This window comes from Ursus americanus, chromosome 35, assembly GCF_024610735.1.
Source record: "Ursus americanus isolate L20-20 chromosome 35, mUrsAme1.1.p, whole genome shotgun sequence".
NCBI classification, from domain to species: domain Eukaryota; kingdom Metazoa; phylum Chordata; class Mammalia; order Carnivora; family Ursidae; genus Ursus; species Ursus americanus.
In genome coordinates this window covers 13,165,195-13,185,789 of record NC_142161.1, presented here as the reverse complement: position 1 = coordinate 13,185,789, position 20,595 = coordinate 13,165,195, and the positions used below count along the sequence as shown (strand labels likewise).

At 41.2% G+C, this 20,595-nt stretch overlaps 1 protein-coding gene across 2 annotated transcripts in view; it reads right to left on the bottom strand.

Moving 5' to 3' along the window:
* The window catches only part of NPAS3 (neuronal PAS domain protein 3), an 817,945-nt gene that overhangs the window by 417,400 nt on the left and 379,950 nt on the right, over positions 1 to 20,595 (bottom strand). For both annotated transcript variants that reach the window (XM_087859047.1, XM_087859046.1), the window contains one exon: positions 5,737 to 5,819. In XM_087859047.1, the coding sequence (XP_087715173.1) occupies positions 5,737 to 5,819 (83 nt within the window). The remainder of the gene's footprint in view (positions 1 to 5,736; positions 5,820 to 20,595) is intronic.

The window sequence follows — 20,595 nt, the reverse complement described above, 5'->3', positions numbered from 1 at the left end:
TACTCAATATGAGCTGAACAATGTAGCACTCCAGTTTGTAATGAAAAATCCCTGTAGAGGCAAGCAGTATCAATTAAGCTAATTTGCATATGCAAATATATTCACTAACTTTCTCTTTTTCTATATTTAGTTTTACATTTTCTTACCATTCTGGATCACGGAGGGACGATAGGGTTGCTCACCTTTCTCTCCTTCCTGTATCACAGCTAAAGAATACCTCTATTATTTGAAGTTATTGTATTTTATTTTAGCATTGATATCCAGCAGGATGCCACTTTGCCAACAAGGGCCACCAGGAGTAAGACTATGCAACGTCCTAGAGATATTCATTTCTAAGTTCCAATAAAATAATAAATAAGGGTGAAATTCCAAGTCATCAATGAAATGGACAACAAACTTGAACATTATCACTCTCTTTCAGAGAAGTCTTTTAAAAAACACTGTCATCAAATGTAAAATGAATGTTGGCTTGGCTAACCAGTATCTTAAATAAAATAATTTGGATCTTGTACTAGTCAGCTTTGGAGCTGTTTTAGGTATTATTCACTTTGCTTTGTCCAGATGTTTGAATTGTACTTGTCAACCTTTTATTTTTCTCTTGCTGATTCAAGGAGATGCTGAGAACAATACATTTGGCATTCTCTACCCCCAACCTCAACATGGTTATAAGTAGCTTCTTCTGCCTACAGAGCTCATGCACTTTCTCTAAAGAATCTTTTTCTGAGTCTTCAACAACTGAATGGGTCTCAGAGACAGGAGCAGGACTGTGACTAGAAATACCTGAACAATGACAAAGATATAAAATGTCACAAGATACTATTTGTTTTCCTCATTACATCAACTACAAATCTTTAAATATTTCTGGTGGGGAACCTGTATGTTTTTCTCTGACAATAATTCTGCAGGACCAAAGTAGTATGCAGACAAAGGCGTCACGATTCCAGGACATGTCCTTAACCAATCTTCACAATGTGATTAATAATGGAACCAGAAATTGCAAGGTAAACCTTGATCTGATCCCAAACCAAATCCGATCCCTTGTTTTTAAACCTGGGTCCTTCTTTCACTTGAGATAGGACTCTACTCTGTATTCTATGGCTGAGGTGTTGAGGGAAAGAAAAGCCTCTTGATGAAAATCTGACATTTCACTGAGAAATGGTGTCATGCATCTCACCACACAAATATCAGACTACTTTGCCTATCAGATAGAAAAACAGCTGAGTGCCCTTGAGTGCCCTTCCTCCCCACCATTTTAGGTAAATACATACCTTAATTAAACTGTTCTGCTAAGGCAATGGCTATATCTGTGTCTTCTCCAAGAGGTTTGTTCTACCAATAAATGAGTCTTGCAAAAACAGCTCCCTAGTTTTGCCGGGGAAGACAAGCATTCGCGTAACCATTGTGCCCAGCCTTTGCTGATCAACTCTGAGTCAAACAAGCTCAAGTGTTATAATCCTATGATGTATTTGATGGTTCTCCCTTGGTCTGCCTGCAGGATTCTCCTGCAGTTTGGGGCTTAAATGTTCGAAGAGCAGTGCAAAATGTCTTAATGCTCAGCAATAATGCAGAGACAATGACACAGACGTAGGAGGGTTCATGCAATACAGTCGAGTGCAAACTGACATGCGGATATCATTATCTCCCGTTAGGGCATTTCTTAAAGAATATTATTTTTATTCTCCCAAGTCAGCTTAAATAATAAAACATGTGCGTACTTATTATGATTGCATTCATCTAGCTCACAAAATGTCATTTATTTTAATATCCACAACTAGTTATGGATAAAGACCATCCTTCAATCACTTTGTAAGTATGTAGTAGTTGTGAGTACTGATATGTATTACACGTCAGTAATATAACATACACATATCGGTAGTTCACCATAATATGCTGACAATGAATACAAACATAAACCTTAAAAATCTTCCGTATACCAGGTCTGATTTGTTTTGTTTTAACACCTGTGAGTACAGTAGCATTGCTATGGAGTATGCAAAAACAATACTGCAATTTTATGTAACAATTATGTAAGCATTATTTACAGAAAGAAAAAAAACCTTAAAACCTTCTGCTAAGGGCATGCAAATAATTAAAGCACTCCATTCATAAATCTACACCTAAGGGGAAGTCATTCCACTAGTTAATTTTACGAGTTATGAAGATGATATTTGTTACTATTTTGTGTTTCATTAACTTTGATAAGCAAAATATGAATATTCTATCTGGTCTCTAAGTTGGGAAAGTAAACGTAAGCAACACTCATATTTTTTGGTATTAAGGAAGTCATGAAGTGGGAAAAGCAATGCCCTGAGAGAGCTTTCAAAGCAGGAAACAGATTACTGCTTAGTCACATATACTGTATTCAGGAAAGATCCCACATAATGACCTAAAGTTCTTGGATTTTTTTTTTTTAGCTTGTTGCAAAAAGCACCACTTCTAATCCTGACCCCTTGCCCTTCTTCTCCTCATCCGACTAATAAAAGTCAAAGAAGAATAAAGTGAACTAAAATGCCTTGACTCAGTCCCAATGCATACACTCCACAATCCAGCAGTTGCAAGGCTGGTATCACTTGAACCCTCAACTCTCCTGCAGAAGACACCTCCATCTTGAAATTCACGCCCGAAACAGCTACAGATTCACTGGGGCTACAGTACTAGTCACAGTCATTAAAGAAGTTTCCATGTGAATGATATGACTGGTAGCCCCGGAGCTGCCCAGGGCACAGCCCAGCTGATGACCTTGCCTACATACACTGGTACTAGGCCATTAAATTGGAAAATGACTTTGCAACAGTTGATTTTATATTGATAGAATCACCATTAAGTTAAATGTTCCCCATCTCAGCAAAAAGAAGTCAAATTTCAAAGGATATGCCAAATTTCTTATATATTCCTTAGAGAATACATGGCTAATAAGATACATGTAGTAAAAACACATAGTGCAGTAAACAACATGGATGAAGCAAAAATTAAGGAGTCTATCTTCATCCCTCACCGTGAACTCTCTACACCAAAGGGTCCTTAGCCCACTCTCCCATGAAACATCACTGGGGACACAGGTAGGGAAGCATGGCACTTGGTGCAGAGAGGTCACAGGCATTTTCTGAGTTCCACCCTGGTGTTCAGAACTGATCTCTACCTTATCCTCCAAGTTCCACATTTCCCATACCTACCATGCTGACTACACGGGTTTTTATCAGATATTTGCAACTGAAGGAAGGAGAGGAGAGAGGGAAGAAAAAATCCATCCATGTCCCCATGAATCAACAGATTCCATCATGAACCCTCCTGAAGGAAAATATGGAAACCATCTTATGCTTTCAGACCACTGAGATATTGCTGAATGTGGTATAGACAGGGTCTATGGGCTCAAGAGTCCCCTGCAAGGAAGGAAGAAAACTGCAAGCTTAGAGAAGTCTCTTCTTGTTACTACCATTTCCCAACCCCTTCCTATTCAAAATTCTAATATTTCACTCAGAGGAGCATACACCTCTTCCCACACTGTAACTACTGGTATTAGAATCAAATGATAAGAAATTCTAATTTCAGTGACAATTTCAAGATTATCTGGTACAACCATACTGGAGGGCTGACTTTCTTGAAAGCATCCCTACCAAAACATATATACCTCCCCTTAGAGACAAAGACTTTGAACATACTCCAAATGTGAACAGCCCCATTTAGTTTTCTTGAAGGACGGTGACTTTTTTTATCCCTTTCTCTCTTCCACACTCTGAGGCCACACAGAATGTACCTAATCCTTTTTTCACATGAGGTCTTCGAAATAGAGAAAGGACATTAACATCCTTTTTAAATCCCGTGTTTTCCAAACTAAACTTCACCAAACCCTTCATCCACTCCTCATGTGACATGATTTCTAGTTCCCACACCAGTTTTGTTATTCTATTCTGAATGACATCTAGTTGTCTACATTTCTCTTAAAGTGTGTTGTCTAAGTTGGGTGTGACCGATCTCAGGAGCAGAAGAACTCAGCAGCCTCATTCTAGAGTCCCCATTCTCTCAATGACACCAACTGTTGAACTGACATTTGGAAAAACCATTACATACTCTACTTACATTAAGCTTATGTTCAATTCAAACTCCTAAGTTTTGTGTTTTAAATTGGTTTCAAATTCTTGCAGCTCCTAAGTCACCCTTCCTTGAGGACTCTGGACTCAAATTCCAGAATGAATTGAGAGGATAATAATCTGAGGCTACTGTTTGGACCATTTCTTTCACTGACTAAGTCTTACGCACTGAATGCTTCAGAATATAAACCAGAGTCGTCCTGAATCACAGCAGAATTTAACAATATATATACAGCATGGCTCCTACAAAACTTATAAAGGAGATTCTGAGCAAAGTGTATACAGGAAAAAAGAAAATAAAAATTTGAGGATCTAGGAAGAAATATTCTTTCTGTAGCCCTGAAACTGATCTACTGCCAAGGTAACTCAAAATGTTGTGTGCATGACAGAATAGCAAATCCCCAGGTGTACTTCAATAAACACCAGTTATATAAGAACTTAACGGATATTAATGGAGAAATGGCAAACATCAGAATAAACAAAAATAAACCAAGTAAGGCTGCTCAGGGCCTTAATTTTGCAAATATGAATTGTGACACCTCAGACCTAATGAATCATCAAAATTGTTTCGAAAGGCTGTTAAAAATCATCAATTTCTGGACCTCACCCTGAAGATTTGGATTTAGTAAGAATGTGTCCTTCAAACAAGTGTCTCAGAGGATTCTGAAGCTGCCAACTCACGAACCAGCTCAGAGAATCACTGGGATTTGACCACAGAGAATCTGAGGCTAACAGTTTTTCTGAGTACATATCGTCAGAAATAATATGCTAGATCCAATGAGAAGTGTAGCCAACCTTATTTTCCAAATAAGGCTCTTAACTATCCTGAACATCTAATTCCATATTAAAAATGTATCTGACATAGTTTTAAAAAAAGAAAAAGAAAAGAAAAAGCAAGCTTTGGCCATGTCATCGTTTGTCCTGGAAGCAGAAACAATGTAGGACAATTACCCCCGGATATGTCCAAGTCACAGCAAAGTTGTAAGGAAAAAATTTTTTTGAGTAAGTGACATGCAGGGTTTGGGATGAATCTTGTCTAGACTAAATGACCGCAGTTCCATCCTGGTAACCCTCACATTACTTGTCATGGAATTCATTGGAAAAATCAATTATGATTATTTGTCTCCTTTTACTTAAAAATATACTTTAAAATTTCATTCTGAGAAAGCTTGTAATTTGGGGAGGCAAACGTTAAGATTGAAAGCGCTTATGAATACAAACTCAAGCAAAGAACAACTGAAATTTGGCAGCACATAAAAATGTCACATTACTGTCACAACAAAATTTTGCTCTTCCAAAAACAATATATAGCTCCAAAGACACACACATACATTCACTTACAAATGCAGCACACACACCATCATTCTGGGAACAGCCTGCTACTATACATTGCACATCAACTGAATAGTGCAATTTATCTCAATTATTACAGCACAAATAATACTTGCCCTCCCTTTCTCATTAATATTCTCTCAAGGGATGGCTTTCTAAAAAGAAAAAAAATAAATTCATAAGAATTTCATAATTCCAAGATAAAACAACAGTATTCATACACATAGCCGATATCTAAAAATATTTTTTAAATAAAGACTAACCACGTGAATTTTTCTTAGCAAAACATAAGCAAGCTTCTTTCTCTTTTAGTTACCTGCAAAATGTGACTTCCCAAATGTGCTTCGAATACTTCAATGGCCAGTGCACTGGGGCTTCTCCTTCGTTGTGCACCTATAACTTATTAAAAAACAAAGAAGAAGAAAAAGAAAAAGAAAGAAAGAAAGAAAGAAAGAAAGAAAGAAAGAAAGAAAGAAAGAAAGAAAGAAAGAAAACAAATTAAGTTGGAGCTCTGATTCACACCTTTAACTTATTTTCCCACTAACTACACATCACTAGATGGTTACTACACCAAAGAGCTCTGAAAGAAACACAGCCCAGGGTTCATTTTGATTCTGAGTTGCCTGAGCAAAAGCAGAGACGAGGCTAAATTTTCGATTCAGAATATTAAGTTTTGCAAACATGAAAAACTACATCCAGACTTTTTCACTTTCACATGTGCATTTTGGACTGTGTTTCCTACACTGGAGCAAAACCATACATGTTTACGTTCCTTTAAAATAAATTAGCGAACTGTTTTCCTTAAAATGGAAGATTTGTTATTTTTAAAGCATACTTTAACTGCCTGCCCACGTACTCCACCCCCCCAACCCCGCCAAACCCCCCAGGATCTAAACCTTTCATATCTTCTAGGCTAGGAAAAAGCAAACAGGACAATTTTTTTTTAAGTTCTAATGCAATAACTTTATCACAATTTAATAAGCACAACATGTCGGATAAGAGATTCTCATTAATGACTGTTTGCACTAGTGTTAAGTGTCTCAGGATGGCTGGATTTCATATTTACTGAACACTCATGTGTAACTATTCCTACAGGACCTACCAGAAGCCCAGGTAGACTCTGGCCTCGCACGTGCCTCACCAGGGAAGTGACTGGTTTCTCATCTGAATCCTCGGGTTCTCCTACTGACTTACGGTCTGTCCTTTCCTTCCCAGCAGACCCTCCATCTGTTGTCTGCAGGCCCCTTACCCAAGGAGCCTCCACTAACCCTTAACAAAAATGAGTTTAATGCAGGGTATTTGTGGGATCCAGGATCGAGGGTCTTTCCTTTACTAATTTTCTTTGGCACGAGGTCACCATTTGCTTTCAAATTGGTGCTGGGTATTTTTCCTTTTTTTTTTTTTTTAAAGCTCTCAAACATAAAAATCTGCCTTATGGTAACTTCTGGGAGGAAATATTTAGATCTTTCCCTTATTTCCAACAAGTAAATTCCCCAAGTTTTCCTTGCAAATTTTATTATAAACCTCTACCTTCCTCAAACCACCACAGTATGAATTGAAATAAAACCGAAACCCCACTTTCTTACTTCTAAAAACATTTTCAGCTAGTTGACAAGAAAATTCCAGCAAAATGCTGCTGGGGTAATTCTGCTTCATTTCAGTTACTCAGTCAGTTGGATCCCTAGCTTAGTAGGGATTATAATATAAACGTACTTATGGTTATTGTGCTGTGCACAAGTAGGCAGTTTACCCTTGCAATTTTGAGTTTGTGTCTGCAATGTCTGAAAGGCACTTGGAAAATAGCATGAGTGTTAAGTATCATTATGACTGGCAAGAGGAAATAAAAGGGGCATTTTTTTTCAATGGGAAAATTTATAAAATATAATTGAAGAGTGATTATTATCAAAGAATATTCCAGCTGGAAGGGATCTTAGAACTCTCTATTTGAACTTCCTCATTTGCTTCAGAAGCAAAACACACAATAATTTTAAAATAGAAAAAAATCAGTTTTCTATCCTAACATTAATCTTTACTGTAAGTATAGACTCGAGATTTTTAAAAATTTAATATTCAGATATATTTAAGATACTACTGCTGTGTGTGTATGTGCACATTTCTGATTAATTTCCTATTCTAACATGCACATTACTCCCTTCAAAACTCCTTTGGCATTTTTGATAATGCAGCTGTCTTGCTGAATACTGTTTTCAGTTTCTAGAGTGTTAATTGCACATTATGGTAGCTTGGTGTGAATGATCCCACATGAATAAAATCTGCAGTCTTTTTTTTTTTTTTTTTTTTTTTTTTTAAGATTGTTGTGGGGAGCTTCTGGGAGGGAAGGGAGGGAGTTGAAAAACTTCAAAAGTGTCCACTCTTTCTGAGGCAGTAATTAGGATCCAGAAAGCTCCTTATTAATAATAGTTCATCATTTGTGGGCATTTCAGGACTTCCAATTTTGAGATTCAAAATAAACCACTGCACTTCACAGAAGAAATGGACTTGTTTTGGAGAACACAGACTGTTCTACAAAAAGCTGGATTAAGAGGAGGCCAGGAGAGCAAGAGCCACCAACCTAGAGAGGACCCTAAAACATCACGGCAAATATAAGGAGCATTTTATTTACTAGGAGGCCCAAGAGGCATGCTCCAGTAACAACAGATGGCAGCCCAACTGCCTTCTGGAAGCATAGAACATTGACTTCAGTGGGGGGGCTTACAGGGGTTATTCAAGCCTGGCCACTGATGGCCTTTCTTTTCCTGCCTTTTCTTCACTTGGGGCTCAGGCTATTCTCTTAAGTAAATGCTGCAAATGCATAAATAATCAGGAATTTTATTTTTAAAAAAATGTATTCGTCAGCCTGGGGATCCCATACATCTTCATCAGTTGTTCATCCACGAGCCCGACCTGCCTAGTCACTCTTGTTTGTTCCTCAGATCCTCCAGAAACTGGAGTGTGCATCCCAGTACACGCTAGCGGCACACACAAGTGTCTTGTAAGTGGTTTCGTGCTACTCTATTCAATGGCATTTTTATGGCACTGGAACTTCTCTTGATTTATATGTTTTGCACTTATGCAGGTGATGTGGGGCTGTAATGACAGTTCCTAATTTTACAGCCAACATAAATATGTTAAACAGGAGCCCATTATGCCCGTGGTAGAAACCCAGCTCTGGCTCCGGCATTATTGGTAACGAAGAGATGTTAAATATGCACTTCTTGCCTTGTACGTTTTATCCTATCGCATTTGGGGAACTGAGACAATCACCCGGTCACTCAGGAACAATGCAGGTTGAGTTATTTTGTGGCTCTGTTTCCCTCATGAGGTCCATCATTTTCAGAAAAAGAATACACTGCTTATGAAGCACTCTCCGATTTTTGTTTCATCTCATCTACTGACATCATTTCATGTATTTGTTCGGTTAAAAGAACACTAAATTGAAATCTAAAGAACACTAATTAAATTGACCAAAAAAACCAAAAAAACAACATGTTGCTCAATAAATGGAATACGTAATCTCTTATCTGTGGCGGGTATGTCCCTAACTCACTGACAGTAAGATGTTAAGAACTGTGGAAGTTGAACAGCTTATACAAACTGTTAAAAGCAAATAAAATAATAACAATAATTCAACTTCAAATGTGATTCAGTATTTACTGAGTACCAACTTGAAGCTGAAAATTGCTAACAACTGTAGGTAGTTACTGTAGGTTACCTACAATTACTATAGGCAACTGGGGTTTTAAAACCTAATAAACAGTCCCCCCCAAATTTTAAGCAATTCAAAACAAACCTAGGCCCAGCACATAATTATCAACAAACACTGCAATGCTCATGTTTTGCCAGGGTTAAAAATAAAACACCTGGAATTTGAAGAGACTTTAAATGGAAGAAATATATAGGGAGAAGGATTTTTAAAAAATCAACCCAAGAAATTCGGATTGTTTCAGAAATCTAGAATGATACGATGAATCATTAGAATGCTGAATTTGACTTTTCCCTCATTAAAAAATGGAAGACACAGAAGGAAACCACAATCTGAAACAAGTATCTGAAAAATTAGGCTTGTCCCTCAACAACGTCGGCAAAAATATTCCAATATTGACTCACATACCTTGTGAGGTGGTCTTTGAGAATTAATTCGGTGCAGTAAAAGACAATCCCTCTTTGGGGAAATATACCACACACCCCCAGTCATATTCCTAACCAGTGCCTGTCACCTTCGGGGATACACAATCGCCAGGAAGGCTGAGGATTAGTGCTCAGTGGGAGTTTGACCTATTCAGCCAAAAGGTCAGCTTGCCACAGAAGAACCCATTACAAAAAAGAAACAGGACAGCTCAGTGGACACACATAATGAAAGGGGAAAAGTCATGGGCCCTACTTGCCTTGTGTCCTGCATTGCCCTTTTCCTTCGTAACTCTCCCCACCCCCATTTCCAGAGAAGGGGGAGCTGCCCCAGCTCCTCACCAACACAGTTCACAATGGGAAGGTAAAGCACAGGCAGGCAGGAGAGAGAAAGGGGCTTGTTATTTAAGAGAGCCTTTGACAGGGAGATGCAAAGTGAAGAGGAGTAGGACATTGTGAGGCAGGGTTTCCAAAGGACTGTTCTACTAGGGAAAAGCCATCATTGGCAAGCAGGGAAGGACATTTTAGAAATATTTTCTCATCTGGCCCATCTCCATGGGAGCAGTATGGCAGAATGGGTAAACATAGCCTGAAAGTTCTGCAGGTAGTATTTCAGGGATGGAATCATCCACCTAATAAAAAGGCAAGCTTCATGGCTGCCCTCTGAACTCATCCTTCAAGGGGCAAACCTCTGTTCCCACACTGAGCTTGGGGGGTAGGGAGGACGAAAGGGCATGCTTAATGGAATACCGGACATCACTCCCTGGGCTTTAGCACTTGGGGTAAGCAAAGTCAGGGTCTGGGAAAGAATGGAGTGTAGAATGCTTAATGAGTCTTTCCATGGCTACCGAAGACAAGAAAAGGAACTTCCCTTGAAGAACCTCAATTAGCCTCCCTCACTGTAGGGCAAGGGGAGCCAAGGAAGGGTTTTCCCAGGAAGGAGCCTCAGAAGTTTATAAGGACAGTGTGTGTGCCTTGTGTTTCCCAATCAAAATTAAAATGTCTATGTTTTCATTTAATATGGGACCAAATCTTCATTCTCAAACTGGTCCACACAGCTCTGCCTATTGCCCATATTCACAATTTGCATCCTTTCAACCGTAAGCCCCTCACTGGTGGTGCAAGGCTTAGTTAGACACGGGGGGAGTTTCAGATTGGGAGGGAGAGGACAGACTGGAAAAAGTCAAGCTCGGTAGCAACGTAACTAATACAGCAGCCCCATCACTGAAACTCTGCTGTCCCTGCCATGACATGTGGAGTTTCCACACAATGTATCATGTAAATATCTGAAAACAAATATTAGCAATGCTTTTCAACATACTTGCACCAATATTAGAGTTTTCACCATTTAAAATAAAGATGATCAGAGAGATGAAATGGGGACAAGTATTGTTCAAGGGGCATGTAAATGATTAACAATGAATATAAGAAAGAAAATGTCCTCTATTAAGGAATGGTGCACTTTGGGATTATTTTTCAATTCATATTTAGTCTTTTTAAATATCACAAAATACACCCATATAATTCATATCCCAGAACCCACGAACACATTATACTACCAGTTTAGACCAAAAAAGGGTATTTAATCCAGTACAATAATTGAAACTCTAAGAGGTCTTATGCTGATTTTAAAATTCTTTGATGCAACACATATTTAAATTTCTCCCACAATTTAAGTGTGGATTGAATGCATTAGCCAAAAGCATTAGAGATGATATGACTGTAAAAGTATTAATATGTACAAATGAATTACTTAATTTGGGAAAAAGAAAACATATCTGCTTATCTCCAAAAAAAAAAAAAAAAGCCTATCTATATGGCTACAACTAGAAAGAACTAAGGGGAAAACATACAACATTCAATACATCTGTTTAGTATGGGGTTTGTGCATCATGCATTTCTTATCTTCTGAAGACCTAAATACTGACCGTATGATTTTTGAAGATGTTTCTTTACGATTTTCTACATCAAAAAGGCAAAGGCATCAAAAGGGAAATAGCACCCCAGCATGACTAGAGTAAGTCTGGACAATGCTTTTGTGTATTTTGGTCAGCAACAAGTTACAGGGACTTCTTGCACTGCAACGCTTCCTTGCAAAGACTCACTTTGCCCACTGTGCCTTCCTTTTCCTTGAAGGAAATGAGAGTTTCTAGCTACCATAGCAGGATTTCTCTATCTGTAGCTAGGGAAAAGGAACAAGAGCCTTTCTCTGACAATCCGGTAGTTACTATAGGAACTATTATATATGTCCCTTAGATGGGCGGCAATGAAGGGTGATCAACATTCTTCATGAGAGGACCCGAACTTCCCCTCGACAATGACATCCTTCAGGCCGTGGGTGAAGCTGCTGCTTGGAGTGACAGCACCTGAGGGAATGACAGACCTCTGACAGCCAACGTCTCTCGGACAGAAATCGCAGGAAGATGCAGGCCTGATCCACAGCCTGGGTGGGGTACATGAGGGGAATCCTGAAGAGATGCCAGGCGGCCTCGGGGGAGAAGAGCATGGCGTCAGATTGGACAAGGGATGAGGATATGCGTGTTACAATTCCTAAGAGGACTTTCTACAAAGGGAACAGGCTACTTGATCATTCCAGTTTCACCTTCTTAATCATGCCAAAATAACAACGTATATAAAAAGAGGGCACTTTTAAAGGACCAAAGTCCAACAATAACTTACAAGACATCTGAGTCTTTTCTGAATATGTTTCTTGGCTTCGGCAACTTGCTACAGGGGTTGCTTTGGGTGGCAAAGCTGAAAGTTAACAATTTAATCCCCTTTACACAAGAAGGGTATGAGAACATCCTCTTTTCCTTATAAAATAAATAAAGGTAAGAAGCTTATTGATCATGACTAATTCCCATCTTTGGATTCCCAGCAGAGATGTGGAATATGGTGGATTTCACCCCTTCTCAGTCTGGGGAAGTTTTAAGAGTGTGGCAGTTATCAAGTGACTTCAGAATGAAGAATGTCAGGGTGCTTGGGTGGCTCAGTCAGTTAAGCATCTGCCTTCGGGATCCCAAGATCCTGGGATTGAGCCCCACGTTGGGCTCCCTGCTCAGCGGGAAGTCGGCTGCTCCCTCTCCCTGTGCCCTTCCCCCTGCTTGTGTGCGCGCTCTCTCTCTCAAATACATAAATAAATATATTTTTTTTAAAAAAGAATGAAGAATGTAGAATCTTTGAGTGGTGGGGAGTCTTGACTTTTACCTGACATGAGCTCAGCGAGAAGATAGAAACTGCTTCTGGCTTCAGTTGTACAGTAAGGAACATGCATTGACCCTTCCCATGTGGCAGGTGCTCTGCTAGGCACTCCACACAAAGACGAACGACTAAGATGCAAACCACGAGTGAGGCAGTCCTGTGCGACAGAAGGTCAAGTGGGCCACAGAGAGTGGGCGACACAGACCCCGGCCTGGGCTTGGAGCCTGAACGTGTGCCTGATGGACGACGGTGCTCTGCTGAGTATAATCTCATTTTGTGCTGCTTCTTTTGTTGCTGTTATTGTCTTTGTTCTTATGTAAATTCCTCTTCTTCCAATGACCACTTTCCTCTACAAATCACCTACTCTATGTCAGGAAGAAATACTGTGTGTTCTCATGAATTAACTGCATAGTTTATAAAAAGACACCAAGTACTCTCTGATCACAGCTCTCAAACGGAAAAACAGATCACATCAAATTTGAGATTTCAATGGCACACTAACTCTGCAAAGTTTAAAACTTGTCTTTTGATTGATAGAAATGACCTCTCTCACTGATCACCAGAACAGATTTTGAGAATTTTACATTTTTAACGGGGGTTTAGATTTGGTTTGCTTGCTCAGTAGGGTCTGGGGGAAAAAGGCTTATACTCTCATTTTGGAAACTATCTTAAAATCCTTGCAGTTGAGTGCAACTATACCGTTGTCCCCCCTTCTGACCTCAGCAGCTCACCGACTGTTAGTGGCAGGATTCCACCCAGCAGGAGGAGGTAGAGATTATGAAGGAATCAGTATGATGGAGGTCAGCACTCGATGGCAAAAGGAAGAGGTCCCCATCTGTGACCTTGATTTTGTTTTCCAAGTCTGATCCCCAAATTTCGTGTTATGACATTTGTGACATCTGCTACAGAGCCAGAGGTAAGTCAGACACAACTTATTACTCCAGTCTAATGCTCCATTCATCCTTCAGGCTCTCCTAGGCCGCTGATAGGACAGGGAGCGCAGAAATCCTGCATGCGCAGGAAGCAGCTTGTGTTTCTGCGGGAGAAAGAAGGCAATGTCTCTTGCCCTCTTCCTGTTCTCTCTCCTGTTCATCCATTCATATGTTCAGTCATATTCGCATTTTCTCCCTGACAGCCCCCCCGCCCTTGTGCCACATCCATGCTTGGCAGTGCATTTAGTGACTTGCTTTCTGCCAAAAGTAGAGTCAACACAAACAGTTCCATGAAGTGCTGGGGTGTTGGCTCAAAGGACACAATGCTCTGCTATAACAGCACCTGCTTGAAAGTCATTCTGATCAATTTCCAAAGCTTAGCCATCTCAGGCTATGGTAGCACATTTATTCATCCAAAATGTAGAGAATATGTAGCAAGATGGAAGATATTAACCTCACTGACCTAGGTGCCAGGGACGTAAGCCAGGTTCCTATTTTCATTTCTAGATGCTTTCTTTAAACATCAGCAGAAGAGAGCTAAAGGCATCCATGTAAAATGTGAGTGAGGCTCTGCTCTGTGCTGGGCATGGTCAGAGAACATGCCAATGAGAAGGACCCTGACCTTCCCGGTGATCGGATTCTAGTGGGGAGACTGACACATAAGCAAATGAGTACAATGTAATAAATGTGCAATTATCAACTCTCAACTCAGGATGGGACAGGGGGAGTGGGGGCAGGAAAGACCTCAGGGCAGGGGTATGGTGGAACTGGGCTATGGAAGATGAGTTCACAAGGACAGTGAAATATAACAGTCAAGACCCTGAGTGCTCGTCTCAGCAGTGCACGCATATGCACGCACACACAAGACCCCGGGATCCACCGGGCAGCTGTGAAGGCAAGGACAAATGCACACCGACGTAGTTACACAAAGCAAGGTTTCGGGCTCATCTTGCCCACTCCGCCCTGCTTTCCCTTATGCTGCAACACCGCTGGAATGTCCCACTCCTACGGTCGCTTGCGAGGCTGGGTCCCCCCACTACCACGGCACCCTCCTGAGCTCATACCATGGTATTATAGTCACGAGATCACACCAAGGAGACCAAGGTCCACCACGCTTGCTCCGGAGACCCTGACCTTCCATGACTGCCGCAGTGCTTCCACAGCACAGCTGACATCGAGGCCCCTAAGGCTCATGCCTGCATCACCGCAGACAGCTTCGCACTGTGTGAGACAACGCAGTCGCCAAATGGACTGTCACATCCCCTTGGGTGTTCTGAAGGAGACTGCGGTGATTCAGGTCCTCATTGCAGGACATCCAATTCCTTCCCGCAAATGCTTCCTGCCCTCTGCCTGAAGAAAGAGTTCAATGGGGGACAGTCATGAGCAGAGGAAAGGACTTGGGCTCTGGAGTCAGGCTGACCACGTTTTCAATCCTCCATTTGTCTCTAATTAGGTCTTGAACAAGTTAGGCTCTGTGGACCAACTTCCCAATCTGTCACAAGGGTTAATGTTTCATATGGCTGTTGTGAGACACGTGACAATGCCAGCCCTCCTTTAATTTCCCTTCTAGAACTTATTCACCTATCATCTCTCTCCTCCGCTAGTCTTTTACCTTCATAAGCTGGGGAAATCATTTTGTGCACTGCAGAAACCCTGACAGAATAGGGTCCAGAACGTGGGAGCTGCACAATAAATATTTGTGAATAAATGAACATTCTAGAGCCCCGTGCTGAGCCCAAGGGAGGCTTTCAGCACATGTCAGCTCTCTCCTCCTTGGTATGAAAAGCAGAGGTTGGCCAAAGATGACTTTTCTAGTGTACTATCTTAATTCTAATTTTGACAGAAATAATTGGGACTGTGTTTTTCCTAAATATTAGAAATAGTTAGGAATTATTATTATTTTTTTAATATTAGGAAGATTTTTGTTTCTCTGTATGTTGCTCCCAGGCTCTGCCTTTCCTATGGCATGATATCAAATCTACAGTGTCACCACAAACCCCGTGAGCCAACTGCAATCAGGGCCTCAAACCAGTGCAAACATTTCACACATACTTGGGCAAAGAGCCAGCAATTCACTGAGTTTCAGCAACTGCCCACTGAATTTTCTTTTGAAGGATTCACTCACGGCCTATTCCAGCAGTAATTGGCATTCATGTTAAGATGCTGAATGCCTCAGACATAACTTGATTAGGTAAATGTACACAGCCACCGCCACTGGAAACCAAAATCAGCTCTTAAAACCCCACCATCTTCCTTCTGATTTCATATAAACAAAAGCCCACACAATTATCAATGGGAAGTGAGCAGGCGCTGGGTCTCGCTTATGTTAGCAGATCAAGGTCTGCATCATCATTGCCATCTGCCTCCTGGGAACCTACAGAGTCTCTGATTTGGGCAGACTTAGAAGCTAAGACATGGGGGCACTATCGGGAGCACAGAGACCGTAAACAGGCTGCCCAGCCTGTCAGACCAGGACTGGAGGACACACACAAGTACTCTCTCATACTTACCACCACCTTGACACATATCAAGGAGAAAAACCCTAATTTGAAGACTTATTATTTAGATTCAAGGCTCAGCTCAAGTCTCTATCAGAGGTTCTTAACCTATTGCTTGCTTTGAATAACAGAGCTGTTTAAGCAAACCCTCTTCCTGAGGCAGTATTCAAACACAAAACTTGGCGTATACAATTACAAAAGTCCCAGAGAGCTTCTGCCACCGTCCACCAAGCTCAGGTCAAGAACCCTGGCTTTAGACCACAGCCAAGCGTCCACACGTATCCTGTACCAGGCTGGGCACTGAAGGGGATTGAACAAATGATGCCCTGAATGAATGAGTAATCAAATGAATACGACAATGAATGAATGCCACAGACCCAGGCAAGAGAGAACACAGGACTAAAGCAGACACTTGTATTCTGTGTGGAACCGCGAGACTGAAAACAGCAGCCAGTAAGTTGGTTTATTCACAAAAATTGCTTTGTAGAATTATACACAGCTCCTCCCCTTCTAAATGCAGACGGAGGGAGGAAAGGAAAAAGAGATAATGAAGGTTTGCAAATGAAGTGGGTACAACTGTGCAATCAATCAACATTTTCTGAAAAAGAATCTGCATCACTTGCCAAAAATCTGAACGGAATAACTGAACCAGCATTCTGATGAGAATGGACTTTGCCACTAGCCAGTCATTTTTATTTGTCCTCCAGCTGTCTTGATTCTTTTTTTCCAGGAAGCTACTGGTCTCTTCAGTTTAGTGGGTTCAGACATGGCAATTTATTTAACCACGGTCAAATGCATACTCCATGTTTGTTCTTTTAATAAACCTTTACGGCGTGTCTACTCTGTGCCAAGTTTTATGTTGGTTGGAAGGGATATAATTCAAATACTCACCTAAGTATTAATTGAGGGCCTACTAAGTGCCAGGCCCTCTAGTGATAAGCCAGAGAAGCATGAGCAAAGCAGGCAAACGTGCCTGCATGGAGCTGACATGGTGGGGAGTTGGGGCGGGGGGCAGGATCAGAGAAAAACAACAGTACACACATCTAATTATGTAAGTAGAATGAAGAAAAATAAAGGGAAGAAGGGAAAAGGGTGGTAGGAATTTCTGTATAAGTTAAAAAAAATCAGGAAAGACGTCTCCAACACTCTATCTCAGTAGAGAGAAGGATCAAACGACAGAGTGACATGACTTCCAGGTGAAGGAAGCCCGAGTATAAAGGTCTTGAGATGGGAGACAACTTATCCAGTTCAGGAAATGGCAGGGAGTGAGTACCCTCAAGGAATCTAGAGACTGGGGAGATGGAAATACAAACTGTAATAAAATAATGATATCTTTGGAGGATCTCAGGAAAGGGAACATCTAACTTCAGTGAAATGTGAAGATTTAAAAGATACTTGGGATAGAAATGAGTAGAAATTTTCCAGAGAAACAAGCCAGGGACTGGTGGTGCTAAGAGGTATGGTTGAGGTAGAGAGCAGAGCCTACGCGACGGCACAAATTCAGCAAGACATGCGAGTTCCCGCACAGGGAAAGAAATGGCACAAGATATCTACAGGCTAAGTCACAAATGGCCTTACGAACACTGCCAAGGAGTTCATAATTTACACAGAGTGACTGCGATCCATTCTAAGGGTTTGAGTAGAAGAGGAACGTGCGTACATGTATGTGTTCTATCAACAGGGTAGTGATGCACAGGTTAGAACTGTGTCTGCAGGAGGGATGAAATTATGGCTTACTGCATAGTCTAGGCAAGAAATGAGGAGGAGTTAATCCTGGGAAATAAGTCAGAAAGACTGTAGAGACCAGTTCGGTTCCAAAGGTATTTAGAAGGTTGAGAACGGGAGAGTTTGTAAATTGACTATTAAGAGACAAGGAAGAGTGTGGGTGAAGTCCAGGTGTTTGGGTGGCAGACAGTATGGACGGTTCAATCATTCCTTGCAACAGGACATTTAGAAGAGAAGGTGCTATGAAGGTAGGACGTGGAACTGGAGGGGTCTTTAGGACAGGCCTGTGGAGAGGAGATGTCTGGCAGACCCAAGGCTCCAGCTAGAGGAGAGGCAGAGGTGAGGACGAGGCTGCAAGTCATTAGCACAGAGTAGGCAGAGAAGCCACAGAAGGGCAGAATGAGGGAGGGCTGGGGGCCAGCCTGGGGAACATCTGCATTTATAAAGAGGAAAGAGAGTCAGCAAAGAGCCTGAGAATAAACCACCGGAGGGGTAGGAGGTGGATAAAGAGGTGATGGTGTCCTACCTACAAAGAAGAAAAGCAGGACGTTTGAAGGAGCGACACTTCAACTATGTCACGTGCCAGGGGAGAGCTCTGAAGACCTTGGGTGGGGGCCCTGCTGTCCACTGAGGAGTAAATGAGAGGCGCTGACCACGAATTACACACCTGAAATCCTTTCCTAGGAATTTGTAAATGAAAAGAAGGAGAATCAGGGATAAAGGATGGGCAAGGAAGAGAAGTAGGAGAATACCCAGGATGACAATTTTTTTAAGTGACTTGAGAACGTTTATACCCTAAGAAGCAGCAACCAACAGCCACAGATATCAAAGACGGACGATGCTGAAAGAAGCTACAAAACTGTCCAGAGTTAAGGTTAGGCTGAGAAATGGGTAGCACATCGCTTAAAAAAAAAAAATCAATATTTTACTATCACCTGAATCTACAAAAATGATGCTTCATGGTGAGGTGCCTCATCCAGCCAAAAGGAGCTCAACTTCAGAACAAGTTCTTCTAGATGACGTCAGACAACATAATCATCTATGATTCACATTCCAAAGTGCATTTCTATAGGGAAATACATCGAAATCAAGCCATCATTGTCCTCTTGAAACTATGCTTTTCCCTCCACTCTTAGGAGTCTCCATACTGCTGCTCCTGCAGGCTCATCATTTCAGACTGGTCTCCCTGTCCCTTGTTTTTCTCCACTGTGTAAACAGGGAAATCAAGCATTCTTTCCTAAGATCCAGGTCCCAACTGCTAGAGTGACTCTCTTTCCAATTTCATGAAAATGCGAAACTCTCTCTCTATAGAAAGATGGCCACATGCTACAAAAAGGGCAATTTTAAGGCTTCTACCCCATCTCACACTATCAATACTGTCCTTTATTTCACTCATCGAAAAGGGTGCTCTTTCCTGGTCTACGCGGTTACTAGTCTCCCCTTCCTTGCATCTCTTGCGATGGCAAAAGCTTTTAAGATGCTGTAAATAGAGGAGTTACCTGGAATTGCTTTTGGAGTCCCTCTAACTCTTGGATCACAAAAGCAGTCAGTAATACCTCCTTGTGGCCAAGATCCGTCAAATACCCATAGGCTAGTATTGCAACAGATTATTAATATACCCAGGTGTGAACTAAAAGAATATTAAGTAATCAGAGAAAACAAAGGTGTCTTTAATTTGTTGGAAAAGAAATTGAAAAGGCAAAGAAGGACCTCCTATTCCCCCTGCATTATTTTGTGAATTTTGATTAAGCCAAAGAAGAAAGAAACCAAGAACTGCTGCGTGTAGGAGAGAAGGAGGTCTTGTTTCCCAAGAATTATGTCTTACAGAAAACAGCTGCCTCACCTTCAGGGAGGTTCAACGTTCTAGACGGGAAGGAAGAAAGACAAGGTCTCCTGGAATTTCCAAAATGTTGTTGAAACAAGCCTCATCCTCAGCAGTCAGAAGAAAACACTCGATGCTCATCTTGCTCTTTCAACTCATGAGTTTTCTCCCTTCCTCCCTTTGAAGACAGCTCACTTTAGGGCTTTCAGAATCTGAGAGGGACTACGAATAGTCTTGGGCCAACTTCCCTTTTCTTTGTGGCATTGCTGCCAGCCACCTCCATCTTTTTTCCTCATAATTTAACCCCCAGTCAAGAAGAGGAAGCGCTCTTCCTTCCTGCATTGCCCTCAGAAGTGTGTTTGCCTCATTTTCTGACATGACTTTTTTAGGAGGAACTTCTTCCGCAGTTTAGTATGTCAGCCTGGGTCTAGCTCTCTCCTCTGTCATGCTCGTCAAAGGGTCTTCACATTTTTATTCACCTTAGTATTTAGAAGTACTTAAAAAGACGGGGAGGCAGCTGTGGTTTAGTAGAAAGAACGTAATTCTGAGAGACAGAAACCCTTCTTTCCAGTCTCAGCTCTGCCATTTACCAGCTCGTGAACGAGGGTAAGACACCTGACATCCAGCCTTGGTTTCTCCATCTGTACAGTGAGGCATCATTCTTTGTCCAAAGAGTTGTGGCAAGGGCTAGATCTCAATATTTGTGACCGTTTTCTGGCGTAGACCTAGCAAAGAGTAAGGAGTAAATACATTTAAATGCAATCTGGGTTTTTAAAAAGCTCTCTGTGGCAAAATAAAAACAGGTGCTGGTAAAACGCTTTTGATGAGGAAGATTACAGAGAGTCACTAAGGGGATATTCTATAAATAGAAC